The 17,986-nt window shown below is 28.3% G+C and overlaps 1 protein-coding gene across 3 annotated transcripts in view; it reads right to left on the reverse strand.

Moving 5' to 3' along the window:
* Positions 1 to 17,986, reverse strand: part of LOC135924462 (short transient receptor potential channel 4-like) — an 86,628-nt gene that overhangs the window by 33,703 nt on the left and 34,939 nt on the right. For 2 of the 3 annotated variants that reach the window (XM_065459542.1, XM_065459645.1), the window contains 3 exons: positions 11,101 to 11,218; positions 6,638 to 6,902; positions 1,543 to 1,830 (listed from right to left, as the gene is read on the reverse strand). In XM_065459542.1, the coding sequence (XP_065315614.1) occupies positions 1,543 to 1,830; positions 6,638 to 6,902; positions 11,101 to 11,218 (671 nt within the window). Of the gene's footprint in view, positions 1 to 1,542; positions 1,831 to 6,637; positions 6,903 to 11,100; positions 11,219 to 17,509; positions 17,641 to 17,986 lie in introns of those variants that run through there. The other variant, XM_065459592.1, reaches the window with a different exon arrangement.

The following is a 17,986-nucleotide window of genomic DNA, read 5'->3' on the forward strand; positions in this document are numbered from 1 at the left end:
ATAAAGATTAATTTCTATATTTAAATAAATTCGGGCCGGGCCGGGTCGGGGATAATGATGGATATAACGGTTTTAATAAAATATGGTAGTTGATTAGCAAATTTATATATGATGACTAACATTATATATCATTACCTATCTTAAAATACCTAAACTTGGAATAAATTTTTCATTTTAAAATTACATTATTTAAAATTTTAATACTATTTAAATTAACTAATATATAATTTTTTAAAGTGTCTGTACTTTTTGAATTAAAATACAGATATTTTTAAATAATTTGTAGCTAGGATACAAGACCCCAGATCCTTTTAAAAAGTTTAAAAATGATACAATATCTTAGATAAAAATATCCACTATATTGTTTAACCCTGGTTCTCAGCCATATAATATATTCCTTCTCCTTATAAAGATAATTTGAAAGAAAAAAAATATTGAAAATGCTTTAATTTTATATGGCTCAATATAATTTTTTTGGGAATAGGGACAAAATTTTAAAAGATGTAATTCTAATAAGGTTTTGTCTGAAAAAATAAATTAAAGGTTCAAACGGCACCGATATTATTATTTTTTACGAACCGAACCTGAACCATGAACATTTCTTTTGTCTGAGCCTAAGTCTGAACGGAACATATATTAGTTATGATTCGGACCTGTTCATAATAATGGCATAATATTCAAACTTTGGGGATTAAAATCCTATAATTTGCAAATTTTTAAAATGAAATTCCCCAGCTTCCTCATGGTCATCCCTGTACACCTTTATAATTCATCATTATTCTACCTATAGGGAATTATTACGAAGCTTAATGGTTCGGTAAAGGTGGGTAAGGGCACGTGACTATAACTGTTCTATAATAAAAGTGGTTCGTTAGTCTGAATTAATCAAATTTTTGTCCCTTTACAACTTTGATATAAAGGGGAATAAAATATAAATCTCTTTGTTGTTAGGTACAAAAGTATGTTTAAATTCCTTTGAATTCCGAAATAAATTTCATAAATTTAAAGCCTAAAAATATTTAATAAACTTTTCAACATACTCTTGTTTTAAATACTTAAATCTTTATGAACTTTTATATCTAGATAAGATATGCTCATATTCGTATTAATGTGAATAATAAAAATAATTATATTCGATAATAAATTCTATAAAAAGATTTTCAAAAATGAAATAAATAAAATGTTAAAATTTAAAAAAGTGATCTATAAATGTGAAAATAAAATAAAAAGCAAAATTTATCAATAATTTTGAATATTTAAGAATAATTCGATAGAATGATAATTTCGAATCATATAATTTTTTAATTCGTAGCAAGAATCGAATATGGATAATTCGTTTTAGGTAAGGTCTAACTCCGAATCCCACATCAGCAGCAAGCCTTATTTAGACAATATTTAATCGGTAAATCACAGACTCCATTTCTAAGTAATAAAATATTATTTTATAAATATTTTCTCAACCCTGGCACCATAGCATGGAAAAGAAAGGAAATGGAAAGGAAACACAAAATACGATTTTTTTAAAAAACTAAAAAGATATACCGTGTACTTAATAGACCCCTGTCCTCCTAGAGCTCCCTTAGCCGCTTCATATTGTTTGACCCGTTGCCCATCCTCATAGTTGAGAAGGTGCTCTACGGCTTCGACCATTTCCTCTGAAATGGCGTACAAGATGGCGTCCTTAGTGTCCACATGATACTTGAGTAGCAGTTCTAACATTTCCAAATTGTCATTTTCTATGGCTATCAATAGGGCAGAACGGTTGAGCGGATCGACGCAGTTTATGTTGATGTGAAAGTAAAGTTGAGCTTCTTCTAGGATCTTACCTACCTTTTAAACCAAAAAATATTTGTAAACATTTTTAAAAAATAACAATGGGTAGGCAGATTTGTAGTTTATCGTGTCAAAAATGGATGACAAGGCGAATTTACTACATTTTAAAAGCCCTTTTTATACTATTATAATTGAGTCAAACCATGCAAAGATCGGCTAAAGTTTGAAAGAACTCAAATCGTTATAATTCTGTGAGAGTCAGCCAGAATCTTACGAACAAAGATTGGAAGTCAAAATTTATTCTGACCAGAACTAATACCAAAAAAAATTCTCTTAATGAGGAACGTGAAAAAATTCATTTTTGAAATTTTTCTTATAAAATAATGGCAATTTATTAAGACATCTTAAACGAGTCGATGATATAATTGTTTCATATTAATAGTTAAATAGATTAATGAATAAAATCGTGCTGATTAAAAAATAATAATTAAATATTATGTATTTTTTTAGGAAAGTTCCGGATCATTCGAAAGCCCAGACAGAACCGTGAGATTTTGAAATTTCACACCATCAAAATCTTATGTAAAATAATTGGGAAAAATTTAGGGTTTGTCAAATTTTACGCTCACCACTAATCCCTAGATGGAGTAATAAATCATTTAATTTTTCTTTCTTATTACCAAAAGTCGTCTTCGACACTTTAAAAGTTACAACATTAACACTACTAGCCTCCACTTCAGTCTGAATTATCAAAATTGGCGTTAAAACCTAATGAATCGTTTAAGTTACTACCGGAGGAAAGACTCTGAGACGGCTAGTCTCTACAGGGATCCAAACAAAGTCGGCATGTTAAACTTGTATGATTCGTTATTATTTACAGATAACCCGAATCTGAACCGTCAAAACATTTGTTACCCGATCCCTGCGAGTGTCTTGAATATTGAACCTTTAGATCTTAACTATTTTAACTATTTTTATATAATTTCATTTATTGCTATCTGACTATGCCAGTTAACCAAGTTAACATATAAAAGTGTTTTCAACTATAAACTTTATTCCTTTTCCTTATGGATATAATTTGCCCAAAGACTCTTGGAAATATTCAATAACTCAATTGCATTTGAGAATACAATTTGACAATTAATATTTGTTGCAATAATAATAATAAAATAAACTTTTATTGCTTTTGTGGGTTATGGCGATAAATTTTTTTTAAAATGTGATTCTTAATACATAATTCTAATTAGTAGTTTTTTTACGAACCGAAAATTACCTTGTACCGTTTGCTCTTATCTGAACGGACATTTGACATTTGCGGTTAAGTTTTTAATAATATTCAAAAAATGAGCAATTGAAAATATAAAATAATTTACAAAAAATAGATAACCTGTTAATATTAAAAATATTAAACCAAGATTTAAAAGACATAAAGTCAACTTATTAAATAAAAAAAAATGTATATTAAGATAAGATTGAAAAAAAGAAGAAAAAGATAAAATCAAAGGAATCAAATCCCCACCGCATTTTATTACTAATAATAAAAACATTAAAATTTCTCTAAAAAGATATTATTTTAAGAAAAAATTTAATTAATAATATTGTATGTTCTGATGAAACTATGTTAGATGGGTACATACCGAAATATTAGATTTGAAGAATCGGTTTGACAATATTTATAAAATGTGAAGAAATTTAGCTAAATTTGTGCAATGTCTAAATAAAAAGGACCATCGACTCGCCTCTATATAATTTTTTTTAAGTGGAGGGGGAGGGGGGGTAAGGAATCTAAAGGAGTATTCTGAGCTTGCATATAAAAAAATACCCATTTTTGGTCTAGCTCAATCGAAAATTTTTATCCTTCATCCGATTGAAAAATTTTCCGCGGTTTTTTATTTACGTCCTAGACAGGTTTTTAAATTTATTATTTTAAATAATTCTGGCTTTATTATGTAAATGGTTTCAAAGGGGAATCACATGAGAATGGAATCAAAACCATATAAATTAAAATTTATTTTAAAAATGAATCCAACCAGACGTGAGTTAATAATTTTAAAAACAAATGCCAGCCTAGCCAGAATTTTAAGAATTAAAAAAAAATGTAGATAATATTGTTCAGGATCATGAAAGTCAATTATAATAAACAAAGAATATAATTGATCACTCTTACTGCATTCATATATCCCCATTTTCATATCCGATTAATGTACTTTAACATTTAAAAAAAAACATTTACTGCTTCGCACAAAAAATATATTATTTCCACTTATCTCTTTTCAATTCCCAGAAACGATTTATTTTTTATGGTCAAAATTTTTTTTTCATACTTAAAAAATTTTAATAAAAGAAAATGGGAAAAAATAAAACCTTCTTAAAGTGACCATGTAAGGGGAACTATTATTATTTTAACTTTCAAGATAGAGAGGTAAACATATTAATATGATTATATCTATTTCGTAAAAAAGATAAGGAGATATAATATAAATAACTTATTATTTATTAGTATACTACAAAATTATAGCTTTTCTAAACCATACTTTCTTGTCATATTAATTATCTTTTCATATCTAATATTTTTTAATAAAAAGTAATATATTTTATATTTTCTAATTAATTTATATTAAATTTCTGTGATAATGCCACAAAAAAACACTGAATTTCTTATAAGTTATTCTTTTATATTGAAAAAAAAATTCAGTAAGGTTTTTTTTTAAAAATTAATATTTAATATAATATTTATTGGTTTACTTTTTATTAATAGAATAAAGCAACCAATAGAAATTCAAATTTTAGGTCCCGAATAAGAAAAAAAATATATATTTTCAAGCCGACCCAGGTTTTCCTTTCCAAGTTTTCTTGGTCCGTTCAGGATTTTCTTTGATTATTTATGGCCCAGTCATAAATATTCTAAATTTTGTTATTTTGATGCTAATTGTTTCAACGGGAAATTAAAAATATGAGCAGTAAATTAATATAAAACGCTTCATTATAAGATTTCCCAGCTGATTAATTGATAAAATTAAAATAAATTTTTTTAAATCAGCCATGTCCGGATTTTTAATTTTAAAAATTATGACCGGACAAATCATATTTTTAAAATTTTTAAGTCAAGCCAGAATTTTTAAAATTGCCCACATTCTATGAGAAAAAGAGAAGAAAATTAATAGGTAAAATCTTTGAATTCGATAAAATAAGGAAGGAAAGAAGGCCTATGATCAAAAATATAGGTTTAAAAAAATATTCATAGAATAGAAAAAATTAATCATACAATAATTTGCCTAAATAAAATTAAAAAAAGAATATTCTTTACTAAATTTTATTGTACTAATTATAATTGGTTACTAAATAGAATAATAAAATAAATTTTAAAAAAACTTTTCCGTTATTTTTATTAAATTTTTAAGTCCTCATTTTTCCGAACCCTGAACCCGAACCTGAATTTTTCACACTCAACCCCTTTTTTTAAACTATTATTTATAAAATAAATATCGATTCCACGATAATTCAAAAATAAAATATACTTATAGGTGAAACCAAGAGTAAGATTTTCACTTGAGTATAATTTTAGGAGAAAATCCCACTCTCTATATTACCCTCCTATCCTATCTCTTCCAAAAATGAATAGATTAAGTGATTATAGAAAAATATTTACGAAAATCCTGGAAGTGATGAACACTATTTTTAACAAATAATTTTTTGGGTCTAACTTAAAACAACCATCCCTATCGTATTCGTACTGTAGTAGTGACCTAAAACTTGTGATTGTTAAATAAAGCACTCTTAAATAGAAGGGAAGGGTGCTATTATTTTATTCTGAAGGGGGAGGGGGGGGGAGTAAATTTCCCATGCTATCTCCATATTATTTTCTCATATATTATGCGAAAAGATTACACGGGAAGGATACCTTAATATGTGAATACTCTCTCATTTTAAAAATTCAGTCTAGCAAATAAATAACCAAAAATTTTAGACTTGTCTCAAACTTAAAAAAATAAAATTTGCAGGACACTAAATTAATTACCTAAATTATTTTTTAGCTTATTGGAATTATTATACAAATTAATTGTATATTCCCGTTTCTCAAAATTTTAAAATATTTTTTTATTTTTTCACTCCTCTGGGATTGTAAGGAAATTTTTTTCATATATCAATTGTCACTTTTATATTTTTATAATGTAACACTTTTGCAATTACAAAACATTAACATTTTTTATGCCATACATACAGATACAATTAATATGAATATTTAATAAACCAAACCAACCAAATAAAAATTTTTTGTTGAAAAAATAAAATAAATAAAATTGTAAAATTTATTCAGCTGTTTTATATGGTTCTATTAATATTATGCAAGAATTTCATGTTAACTTTTACTCTCTTTTATTTAAAACATAGAATTGAATTTATTATTAAAGGAAAATCAAAAATAGAATAAAGTATATAAAATGAAAATTATTATTAGCTATAAACAAACTAATGGGTAAAAATACAAAAGTAAAATTAAATTAAAAATACCCAAAAAATAGGGAAAATATTTTAAAAAAAGAAAAATATCAAGTTAAAATTCCAAAAAATAGTTTTCAAATATCGGCTGATATTGGTTTACCATTTTTATATTCCCATTGGGCTAGGCAAAAAATTAAAGTGGCCAGGCAATATTTTTTGTATATTTATTTGATGAATTCTAATATTTCATAAAGGTGATAGTCCATAAAGTAAAATGTTTTTAATTTAACCACTCCCCGAGATTATCGGGCAATCTTAGTGAAAAATTGAAACAAAACCTGACCGGGCAAAAAAATTTCCGGACCGGGTCTGATTCTCACCCCATACTATTATAAAAATAATAAAGGAAAAAATTACTCACAGTTGGAACGTCCCCTTTTTCAACGGCTATGAGATACTGTTTTTCTTTGAAGGTGAGCTCGTGTTTGGGTTCGGGCATGAGTCCCTCCACGTACTCCATATTGATTCCGCCAGCATCAGGCCTGCCCCTAGAGCCGGTTTTATCGGGGGGACCTCCTTTATTTGGAGGCGTGTCTATATTTTTACGGAGTGCGATTCCCCGACTGGCTCCCGTGGAGGATGGAGGATTGCTTAAGGTGGCCGGGATGGTATTGGTCGTGTTCACCCTGTGTGGGAATCATTTTAATAGATTGGGAAATAAATAAAATTATAAAAACATCACCGGACAAATTATGAGAAGTTGTTGACTAACATTTAATTACAAAAAAATGTGAACAAAGTGGAATGGAAATGACTAGGAAATGATAAAATAGGTCGATGAGGGAGAGCTTGTGGTGGAAAATTCTAAAAATAATAGATATAAGGATGAAGAATAAAAATTATAATAATGCTCCGTAGTTGCCAAATTTTGCTAAGGGGGAGGGGGACAAGAAGTTTGGTTTTCCCCCATAAATTTTATTGAAGGTCTTTAAGTCCACACAATATAAGTCTTAGTAATGTTAGCCTCAATGTTCAATGGGTTATTTTTTCAACGTTAAATCATTTTATGAGGGTTTAATATAATTTTATCCAAAATGAATTCTCTCATTTTCAACATAACTACCCTAAAAATTTTAGCCCTTTCCGTTCACTCAAGCCATTTAAAATTTATGTGCACTAGAATTTGTTAGGAAGTAATCGAGATTTAACCAATTTATTAATAGTTGTATTTTGAAGTTTCGTATTACATATATATATACTTTTATTTTTTTATATACCACTTTGCAACATCTTGTTATGAAATTTTCTTCACTTAAAAATCTTTGTAATAATACTTCTTTCAAAGTCTCCCCATATTGTTTGTCATATTTTGTCCCCTTTGTCCATCATCATTTTACTTATATAATCAGGGGCGGACTGGCCATCGGTGGGCATTTTGACCACGAAACCGCGAGAAAATGTCGATTTTTGAGGCCGATCAGAGGAAAATAAAATATCAAAATAGAAACCGATTAGAAAAAAATTATTATTATGATCACATTTTTTTTCTCTTATCATTTATTTATTTTTAATGATATCTCTATGATTCGAATATCACATTCCTTGAGAATTGTCATGTAGTTTACTATATTTTAATGCATAATATATCAATAACGTCGCTTGATGCTACACATCATTATCACGTTCTTTTCTTTGTTTTTTTTTTCAAACGAAGTGAAAATGCTTCCGTTTGAGTAGAGTCTAAGTTTTGATTAATTTATTATATTATATTATATTTTTATACATTGATTTATTGTAGAAATAATATAGCCAACATTTCTTTTTCTTAATTCAATGAAATCAAATAAAATCCAGGTTAGTGAATCAGATCAAAGGATAGATGCTTGGGTGAAACACAATAATTTATCTGGCCAAAGTAAGTTGAGAAGGCTGCAAAAAATAGGTGAGATAAGGTGGTGGGCACGTGAAAAAGCCCTTAGATGGATTTATGGTAAAGAGAGCTTGCTCCCAATAACGATAAAGGCACTTCAATTTATAATAGATAATAAATAATTTGAGACAAAAACTTGATAATTTATATAAATTTAAGATTCTAAGTACAGCTATAATATATTTGGAAATTTTTAAAATAATGGGGCCACTATATCTTCAAACTAAAAAATTAGGTACTTTGTCAGCATGGAAAATAAAAGAAGATGCTAAATCTTCTGTATCATCGATTATTACATCGATTCAAAATAAAGAAAGCTAATTTAAATGAAATATTTTCATATTTATAGCTCCCGGAGAGCATCTGAGTACAAAATTCTCTGTAAAAAGATCGAATAGGAAGAGCAAAGAGAATATATACTGACAAGATGAACGTCCTCAAGAATGGATTGACACCTATAGGTTCGAACTATTTCGTCCTATAATTGATCAAATTATAAATAGCTTGTAGGAACTACTTTCTGCGAATTGAGAGCTTATCTTGAATGTGCAATATTTGCATCCAAGACATTTTGATGAAATAAATAGTAAAAATATTTCTGAAAAGGCCTTGGAAAAACTGGCACAATTGGCATATATATTGACTGTTAAATTTCATAACGAATTATGTTCATTTGTCGTGTATTCAAAGATTTGGTAACAGAATTAAATAAAACGGACGATGATATCGCATGTACAAGTGAGGAGTCAAATGAAGAAGATGGAATATTACAATATGATAATAAATCTGAGTGTGATAATAATAAATGTAACAAGTGTTTGATATGCGTGTATGAAATTCTTAAAAGATACAGTATACATACAAGTGACTAATTTATTTTTGGCATATGAATACATTTTAACTTTATCATTCACGCAGGTTAATTGCGAGAAAGCATATAGTAAATTAAAAATTATATAAATAAGCTGAGAGCTAATATTGAGCAAGAAAAATTAGAAGCATTTTTAATAATGTCAGTTGAATTAGAACTATTAGCGTAGATTGAACTAGAAGATATTCCTGTATATTTGCGCAAAGGTTCAAAGTTAATGAGAGATTTATTAACGTAAAAATTATATTAGAATCTTATTAATATTATTTACAATATGATCGGTGCCTGATTTTATAAAAGTGCAGCAATTTTATACTCTGTAATAATGTATAACTGCAATATATATTTATAATTAATTGATTTAATATATTGAGTATGCATTTTTTTTATATTTAACATGTGATGTATAATTTGATTCTATAGTGCAATATCGTTGTAAATCTAATATAAAATATATTTTTCAATGGATATTATTTTATATAGGTAATGAATATGATTTTAGATGTGCATTTTTTTAAAATAAAATTTATGATTATCGTATAATAATTCTATTCTTTTTTTACTAAAAATGTAAAACTTTTGAACTTATTTTCAAAAAATAAGAAGTAACAAAAATCATGTAAATCAAAAAAGCCATTTAAAGGAACCCGGTCGAAGACCTGGCAAAATGGGGGTATGGGTGCGAAGCCCCCATATAAATGAGGCCGCTATAAAAAATGCCCACGAGGCCGTAGCGTCGCCAGCCCGCCCCTGTAAAAAATATATGGAAAGATTTTATTAAATTCAAAGGTTCATGGCAAAAATTTCCAAAAATCATAGAGCAGGTTTTCACATGCTGGAATATATTTCCAGCATATATCTTTTAAGTAAAGCGCTCGCAAAAAATGATTTAAAGTTGAAAAAATAACAAATTGACTGAAAAAACACATTGATGCAAGCTTTACATTTGCATAAACATTTTTGGGAGAGAGGGGTGCAGGGAGAAATTTTAATTGCAAAAATGTGGACAACCAAAATTAAACAAAGTGTTCTATTTTTCCAAGTGAATTGTATATTGACTTTCAGCTTTAGGTAATATTTAGTATTTTAAATATGCCTCTTTTCGACACTGCAATCTGAAGATCATGCCCTATTAGCTTCCCTCAACCAAGGTTCAGGACATGAATACTTGGATGCCATCCCCTCTAAAAATCTTGATCTCGAACTTTCAAATCAAGAATTCAGTTTTGCTGTAGCCATTCGATTAAATACAACAACCTCAGTTTCATATAAGTGCGCCAAGTGCAAAAGGCCAGTTAGTCAAACTGGTCGTCATTGCCTCCAATGCATTTTTAGCAGTGGACGCTCGATCCGGCATAACAGGTGTAATGCTCTCATAAAACGAGCTTTACAGTCAGCAGGCTTTCCTGCCACTTTAGAACCCTCAGGTCTCTTTACGGATGGGAGACGACCCGATGGAATTACACAAATTCCCTGGGAGAATGGCCGATTTCTAGCCTGGGATTTCTCCTGCGTTGACCCCCTCTCACCCTCCAACATCAATAAAGACATTTTAAAATACACCGAAGATTTTAAAACAAATAAATATGTGGATATTCCAGATGAGTATAAATTCGTACCAGTTGTCACGACAACCTTAACATCTCTTGGAAGTCAGGCTCTTAGCCTAATTAAAAAGATTGGCAGAACCTTAAGAACAAAATCAGGAGACCCAAAAGAAGGCGTCTACTTACGTCAACGCATAGGAATTCAGATTATAAAATCTAATTTCACATGCTTCATAGGATCATTCCCCGAGGAGCCCGATTAATCTAGATTTTTTTCTTCTTCCCTTTTTTTTTTAAAAATTACCCCCCCCCCCCCCTTCCTCCTCGTATTATCATTTGCACTAATTATATTCCCATTATTATACCTTGTATAATGAAGTCGTTGGTTGTTAAATTTCTTAAAATTTCTAGAATTGTTAAATTATATATTTTTCTTAAAAAGTTTTTTATAATAAATTAATCTCAAACTACATAAACTTTATTAAATTGTCTTTTCTAATTTATGATTTACTGTATTTGAAACAAAACATGTTTACCTGTTAGAGGGATTCATCATGTCGAAAAAAAGTTTTTTCCTCTTGTTTTTATGGTAGTAAGTGTAGCTGGAATTGAGATTTTCGAAAGGGTCCTGCCGATTAGAGGGAGTTTTGTCGACTTAATTCGTTGATTAAAAAAATAATAATAATGAGCTTTTTACACAATGATTAAAACTATAGTTGATTGGATCATTCGAATCAGGAAATTGTAATATATATATTATTTTAGAGTGGGGGTGCGGTGGTAATGTATTATTTTGAGACATCTTTTATTTTTAAATTAAAATGACCGAAGTACACGTGTGAGAGGAAAGTATAAAATCTTTTAAAATTTTAGTGTAAATGATATGTTATTAAAACGGGAGTAATTGAAGGTTGACCAATTTGATCATCCTTGATAATATGAATCAGTGGTTAAAATATAATCATTTTTATTGATAATATGTCAAATCTGACAGGCCTTATCATCATAGGCAGACTAACGTAAATAATCAATCAGCCTTGGTAACGGTATCAGTAGGCCTATATTTTAAGCCAGGACCGGAAGAATTTTTATTTGTCTCCGTCCTCCCGGTCAGAATTTATTTAAATATAGAAATTAATTTTTTATCAATATAGTTTTATATAACACTGAATCTAACAGAATCATCAAATATATTTTCAAAATAGTTATTACTCCTCCGCTTTTATATGTCCCCCTCTTTAAATGGTTTTTAAAAAATTTTTTATCCATAATATCAATTTTTAATGATTATGTTTTTTATATTTAAAACTAAAAAAAATTCCTTGCTTCTTGCCAAAAATTTAAACATAAAATGAAATCATATCATATTATATTTTAACATCTTATGTCAGGCCCGTGGCTAAGTATGCCAGGTTTGGGCCAGTTGCACATCTCTAATGACAATTTTCTTCAAGTTTATTATGTTGGACTCATATAATTCCATATTTTACATTAACACTTGGTTTACTTACTAAAAATAGTAAAGGGACTTTTACACCCTCCTTAAGCTGGTGACAATTTAACAACCCCCCCCCCCTTCGTTCTATATTTTATCCACTCCCCTCTATTACCAAATCAAATTAGCAAAAAAGGAAATACAAATCAAAACTGCCCCCCGCTCTCCGATTTTATTCAAATGATAATAGCGTTGTCATATATCTACTTAATCCTTTCCAATTTACGCGATGGTGTTGCGTCATACCGTTGAATGTTTTGTAATTATATTTTATTAATGTCATGGCGAAAAATATAATGACTGTGATATTAGGAGTTTCTAATTAGGTCTGTATTGATCAATGAGGGTGTTACGGGGTATGGGAAATACAGCAGCACAAGCCACCAGCAAACTTAAGAGCACCATTTAAAATATTATTATTTCTTGTTTTGCTAATTTTGAAAAAAATGAGTCATCTTGAAGTTATAAAAGACGCCATTATATATATTGATCCAGAGAAATTCTCGCTTTATTTTTCAACGAATGCTATCAACGGTTAAATTAGTATTCAAATTTTGCAGTTATTCAATTTCGTTTAGTTAAAAAAAATATGTATACCATACCAATATTTAATGGCAGTACCGAGTGAATTGGTATTTGGTTTTATTTTTCATTTAGATAGAGACTGCCAAATTAGTTTATAATACATATTAAAGGATCTTAATTTTCGTAAAGTGTCTGTGGCTTAGTCAATAAGAGCGTTGCTTGCCAATCTTATGGCTCTTGATTCGAATTCAAAAGCAGTATCTAGCGAATCGGTATTTTACAATTTAGGCGTTGATAGGGACTGCCAATTATATATTTTTCAATAAGACCCACTTATATACGGAATAACATGGTCGTGTCATATATACAATATATCATTCCCCTAAGGACAGAACTACCAAGTTTTCCTCATAAAAAGATATGGTCCTTGCTGGATTCGAACAAAACCATCGGATACGACTTCTTATCGAGACGGAACTACCAGTTGCCTTCAGAAAAAATATATAATCCTTTATATCATTAACCCACAATTCTTATCGCCTATTTTTTTTCTCAAGGATACCAACAAACCTTGTACCCAATTGTAATTTAACTAAAATAGGTGGAACTTAACCGATTTTGTAATAGTGAGATTTAGTAATGAATATTATAAAAGACAATTCAATTGCGAAATTAAAAAAAAAGTTTAATGAGTAAAAAAAATTTATAAAAAATTTATATTGAATTTTTTTTTTATTTATATATTTTTTGCAACGCGTGCGCGTTTATTCGTTCTTAAAAATAAAAGGGCAGCGAATGTCGTATTTTACATCACAAGTTAGAGAAATGGTAGGTGTGAAAATCTCCTTGAAAGGGAAGATACCTCTTAATTTAAATTATTAATTTTGTCATTATGGCATAAGCGACCATAATTATTATCCAGAGATGTAAAAGGCCCTCAAAAAATATGGAGGAGGGAAACTTGCGCAAAATATTTTTATGATCCGGGCTAAAAAACTTTCTAAAATTATTTGATGAGCATGTTTGGACCAGTGTTGTTAAAAGCTACTTTTAAAAGTAGCATGCTATTGCTATTTTACAAAAAAAAGTAGCGCGCTTTAGTTACTTTTTAAGCTATTTTGGAATTTTTAAAAATATTTTTCACGCTCATAATTAAAAAATATTGATATAAAAATTTGACTAATAATTTATTTATTTTTTATTGGATAATAACATTTCTATACTGTCATCCTCAAGTCTAGGAAAGTATAAGCTTTACCGTACTAAATAATCGTTCAATACTAGAACTTGAGTATACAGTATTAAATTTAGTATATTAGTTATAATTTTAAAATTATAAAATAAATACAAAATTTTATATAAAAAATATTCATTTGAGTATTTTATTTTTATATTATAAAATGCGTCTAGAGGATTTTCAATAGCATTATCATTTAAATTTATTTCAAAAAAAATCATCGATAATAAGTAGTGTTTTTGATCTGGAAAGGGTATCCTGGTTGGTATAGTATTATTTAACATTACAATTTATTTTCTTTGAGTCAAATTAATATCATTGACGTCTTTTGATGGGAAGTACAAAAACGTTGGTGAGCAAGATCCAGTGTATTTTTAAAAACGGCTAGATCAAGATTTTAGCCAAAATAATATTATGTACACTGGAGATTGCTAATAGATGTCAGAAAAGTTTGGATCCCTATTTGCCACATCTCGAGGCTTGCATAATATTATTTTGACTAAAATTTTAATCGGGTGCTATTTAAAAACAATCAATTCAATTCGAAACCAGGGTGAACAATAGCAGCTATGTAACATACAGATAATAAATTATAAAATATATCATTGAATTCTCGGCATTTAAAATTTAATTATTTTGAAAACTAGATTTATAATGCATAATTTATAATATAAATTTCTTTCAAAATTAAAAAAGATTATGATTTTAGAATTGATTATAAAATTATAAATTTTTTTATTAATAATTTTATTATCTATTATATTAAATTAAAAGTACAGAGGTAGCGCTCTAAATTAGTGGCGCAAAGCAGCCGATATTTTTTTACCGCTACTGAAAAAAATAGCATGCTAGATGCTGACCTCTATGTTAGTTTTGTTATCAATTTTTACAAACGGCCGATCAAGATTTTAGCCAAAATTATATTAAGTAAGCCTCGAAATTTGGCAAATAGAAGTCCAAACCCTTCTGCCATCTATAAGCAAACAAGCTTACATAATATTTTGGCGAAGATTTTAATCGGGCCGTTTCTATGTTATGGTATATTCAGAGATCCAAAGTGTACCGAATATCGGTTGGTTTTCGGTTAGATAAAAATAGCGGTTTATAGTTCAGGTTCGGTTCGTGAAAAATAATAATATAGATTAGGTTTGAACCTTTAAACCCCGTTTCTAGTTTGATAAGCATATTATAATTAAATAAAGAAATGCCCATTTTTTAAATTTATCATTATTCTCTAAAAAATAATATCGAGTCGTATATACCAATTAAAATATTCTCTTGTCAAATTTACTTATAAATGAAAAAGAATAGTATTTTCATTTTCGAATACGAATACGAATACGAATAGAATAGCACAATTATCCAATTCGAAAATTGACTATGAATAGTGCAAAAAATATTCCTTTAATAAAATAACTTATTCATTATTCGAAATTTTATTATTTATTCGAAATTATTCATAATTTATTAGTAAATATTTGTATATTTGTACGAATACCAAATTGGTTGATTCGTATTTCTGTAGTAAACCACTTAATGAAAATATATCATTGGCGTACGCAGCGGGGGGGGGGCAGGGGGACAAATCCCCCCCCCCCCCCCCCAAAGCCAAAAAATGCAGATGCCGGATATATTTTTCAAAAATATTTTTGTTTAGAGTGTTGTGAAGATTTAATTTAAAACATATCCATATTTTTTAATTCGTTTGTAAATAAAAATTTTAACTTGTAAAAATTGATAAGAATATATAAATATGTTATTTTAACAACTTTTTACAAGTCAAATAATTTTATTTTCAAATAAATTAATAAATATTAAAGTGTTTTGAATTAAATTTACACAGTACTATATTAATTTATATTTGTTAATATTTATTCCTATCTCATATTAAATATATATTTAATTACATTTATTATCACATTCATCGCTAAGTTTATCAATTAATTTCGATTTCAAGTTTTCCGGCGTAATATTATCTTATTATTTTCAAATTTTTAGTGGCGTAATATTTATCTACCATTTTTAAATTTCTAGTCAAATAATAATTATTCTGAAATTGTCCAACAGGGAGAAAGAAATTGCAACCTTGTCCTACGAGATAGAGTCTCCGCCATCAAGCAGTAACAGCTTTTATGGAGTTAGAAGAGCCGATTATTTGATATTACTGACATATCACAATGGCCTGGAAGAAATTTTTTCTTAGAAGCAAGAAAATTATTGGATTCAATGCTTATTCCAAATTTTTTTTCTCATTAGAATGTACAACTATTTTATGTATTACTTTTCATAAACATGATGACTTGATTAAGAAGATGAGAATAGCGGAGAGCATTTTATTAGAATTCAGGGAAATTAGGGCTAATGTTTATGAAGAATTTCATATTTTATATGTTATTGTTAAATCAAAAGCAGAGCTATACGTGTTTAATATTTGTCTCACTCGACTTGCAGCAAGGCAAGCTCATAGTTAAAACATTAATATAGGATCAGTAGAAGAGTATATCTTAGATACAAATACATTTATAAACCAGCATTTACCAATCTGCAAATATTATTTCCATAAAAGCCTTCCCAACCTTTTTTAGATGGTGATAGAAAAAAAAATATTTGTTGGATTTTTATCATGAAGATGTTAAAGTATCTTATGATGCCTTATTAGCTGAATAACTATGTTTATAAGATTAACTATGGTTGATACAGTCCCAAAAAATTCTATGGATGCTCTTCCTTATTTCAAACACATTTTAGATTATATTCCCAATGTATTAAAAGGGTTTATATATATTAGCAACTCTTCCCAATAGTAAACTAATGAGAGAACATTCTCTTTTTTAAGAAGAATAACAGAGCCTGCAGGGCACGACCCGGATTTTTACGGCTAAGCTCAATTTTCAGGCCCGGCCCGGCCTTTTTTAAAATAAAATTTTCAGGCCCGACCCGGATTTTTTTAAAATAAATTATATTTATTTTTGATTTTTATAGCTACTAATAACGATTTCAAATATAGGCTGTTTTAAAATATACAGTCCGGCCCGGATATTTTTTTTAAAAAAATTTTCAGGCCCGGCCTAGATGTTTTTTTAAAAATTCAGGCTCAGTCCGGGTGTTTTTTTAAAAAAATTCGGCCCGGGGGTCGGGCCTGCAGGTCTCTGAAAAACATACCAAGAAGTACAACTTTTGAAAGTAGATTGAAAGGTTTGGATCTTTTGAATATTCATAGGCATTTGACAACAAGCAAGGATGAGATAATTGAAAAATTAGCTCAATCCCAACGAAGATTGGATTTTACATTGTAAATATATAACATACAAAATACAATTATTCCCTAAGCTTTGTGTATTAATTTATATTTCTAACATTTAAATTTTTTATACTTTATATATAAATTTAAAAGCTCAAAAAATTCAAATTTCTATTTTGGGTCATTTAAGTGATTCTTTACATATAATTTTTTTATAATTCACATTAATTTAAAATTGTGTATTAGAAATACTTATTAGTCCTAATAAATTTATGCTTGATATTTTTAAAAAACAATATTTCTTAAAAAATTTTATTATCCCCCCCCCCCCCCCCAGACCAAATTCCTGCGTACGCGCCTGAAATATATAGATGCTAATTTATAATTGTATTTAAATTGCAAATTAAAATTGAAAAGAAAAAAACTATATTAAATCTCTAAAAATACCTGTTTACAACCTGGCATAACAGAACCTCGAATTTTAAACATTTTCTTGATATTTAAATATGAATACTCAGTGCGAGTTTATTTATTATTATTTAGAAAGAAAGATTTTATCGAACATCCATAGAATACATTTATTATAGTAGTTAAAAAAAGTATGGAATAGGGCTGATCGATGATTAATGAAAAAATTTTTTTTTTAAATATTATTAATATTAATATTTACATTGCTATGCTAATAACAGATGTTTATAGATCGAATATTTTTTTAAATATTTTTTAAATATTGTTTATTTTTATATATACCCTCCCCCCCCCTTCCCCGCTTTCCTTTTCTCCAATAAATTCTTTATATTAAGTTATATAATCATTTTTTTATATTAAAATTTTATAATATACTTCTTTTTTTATGAATGATTTTTTCACTGATCATCTATCTATTGATTGGATTAAGAAAATAAAAATATCAAATGGTAATAA

Source organism: Gordionus sp. m RMFG-2023, chromosome 1 (assembly GCF_954871325.1).
Source record: "Gordionus sp. m RMFG-2023 chromosome 1, tfGorSpeb1-WG-v2, whole genome shotgun sequence".
Classification (NCBI taxonomy): domain Eukaryota; kingdom Metazoa; phylum Nematomorpha; class Gordioida; order Chordodea; family Parachordodidae; genus Gordionus; species Gordionus sp. m RMFG-2023.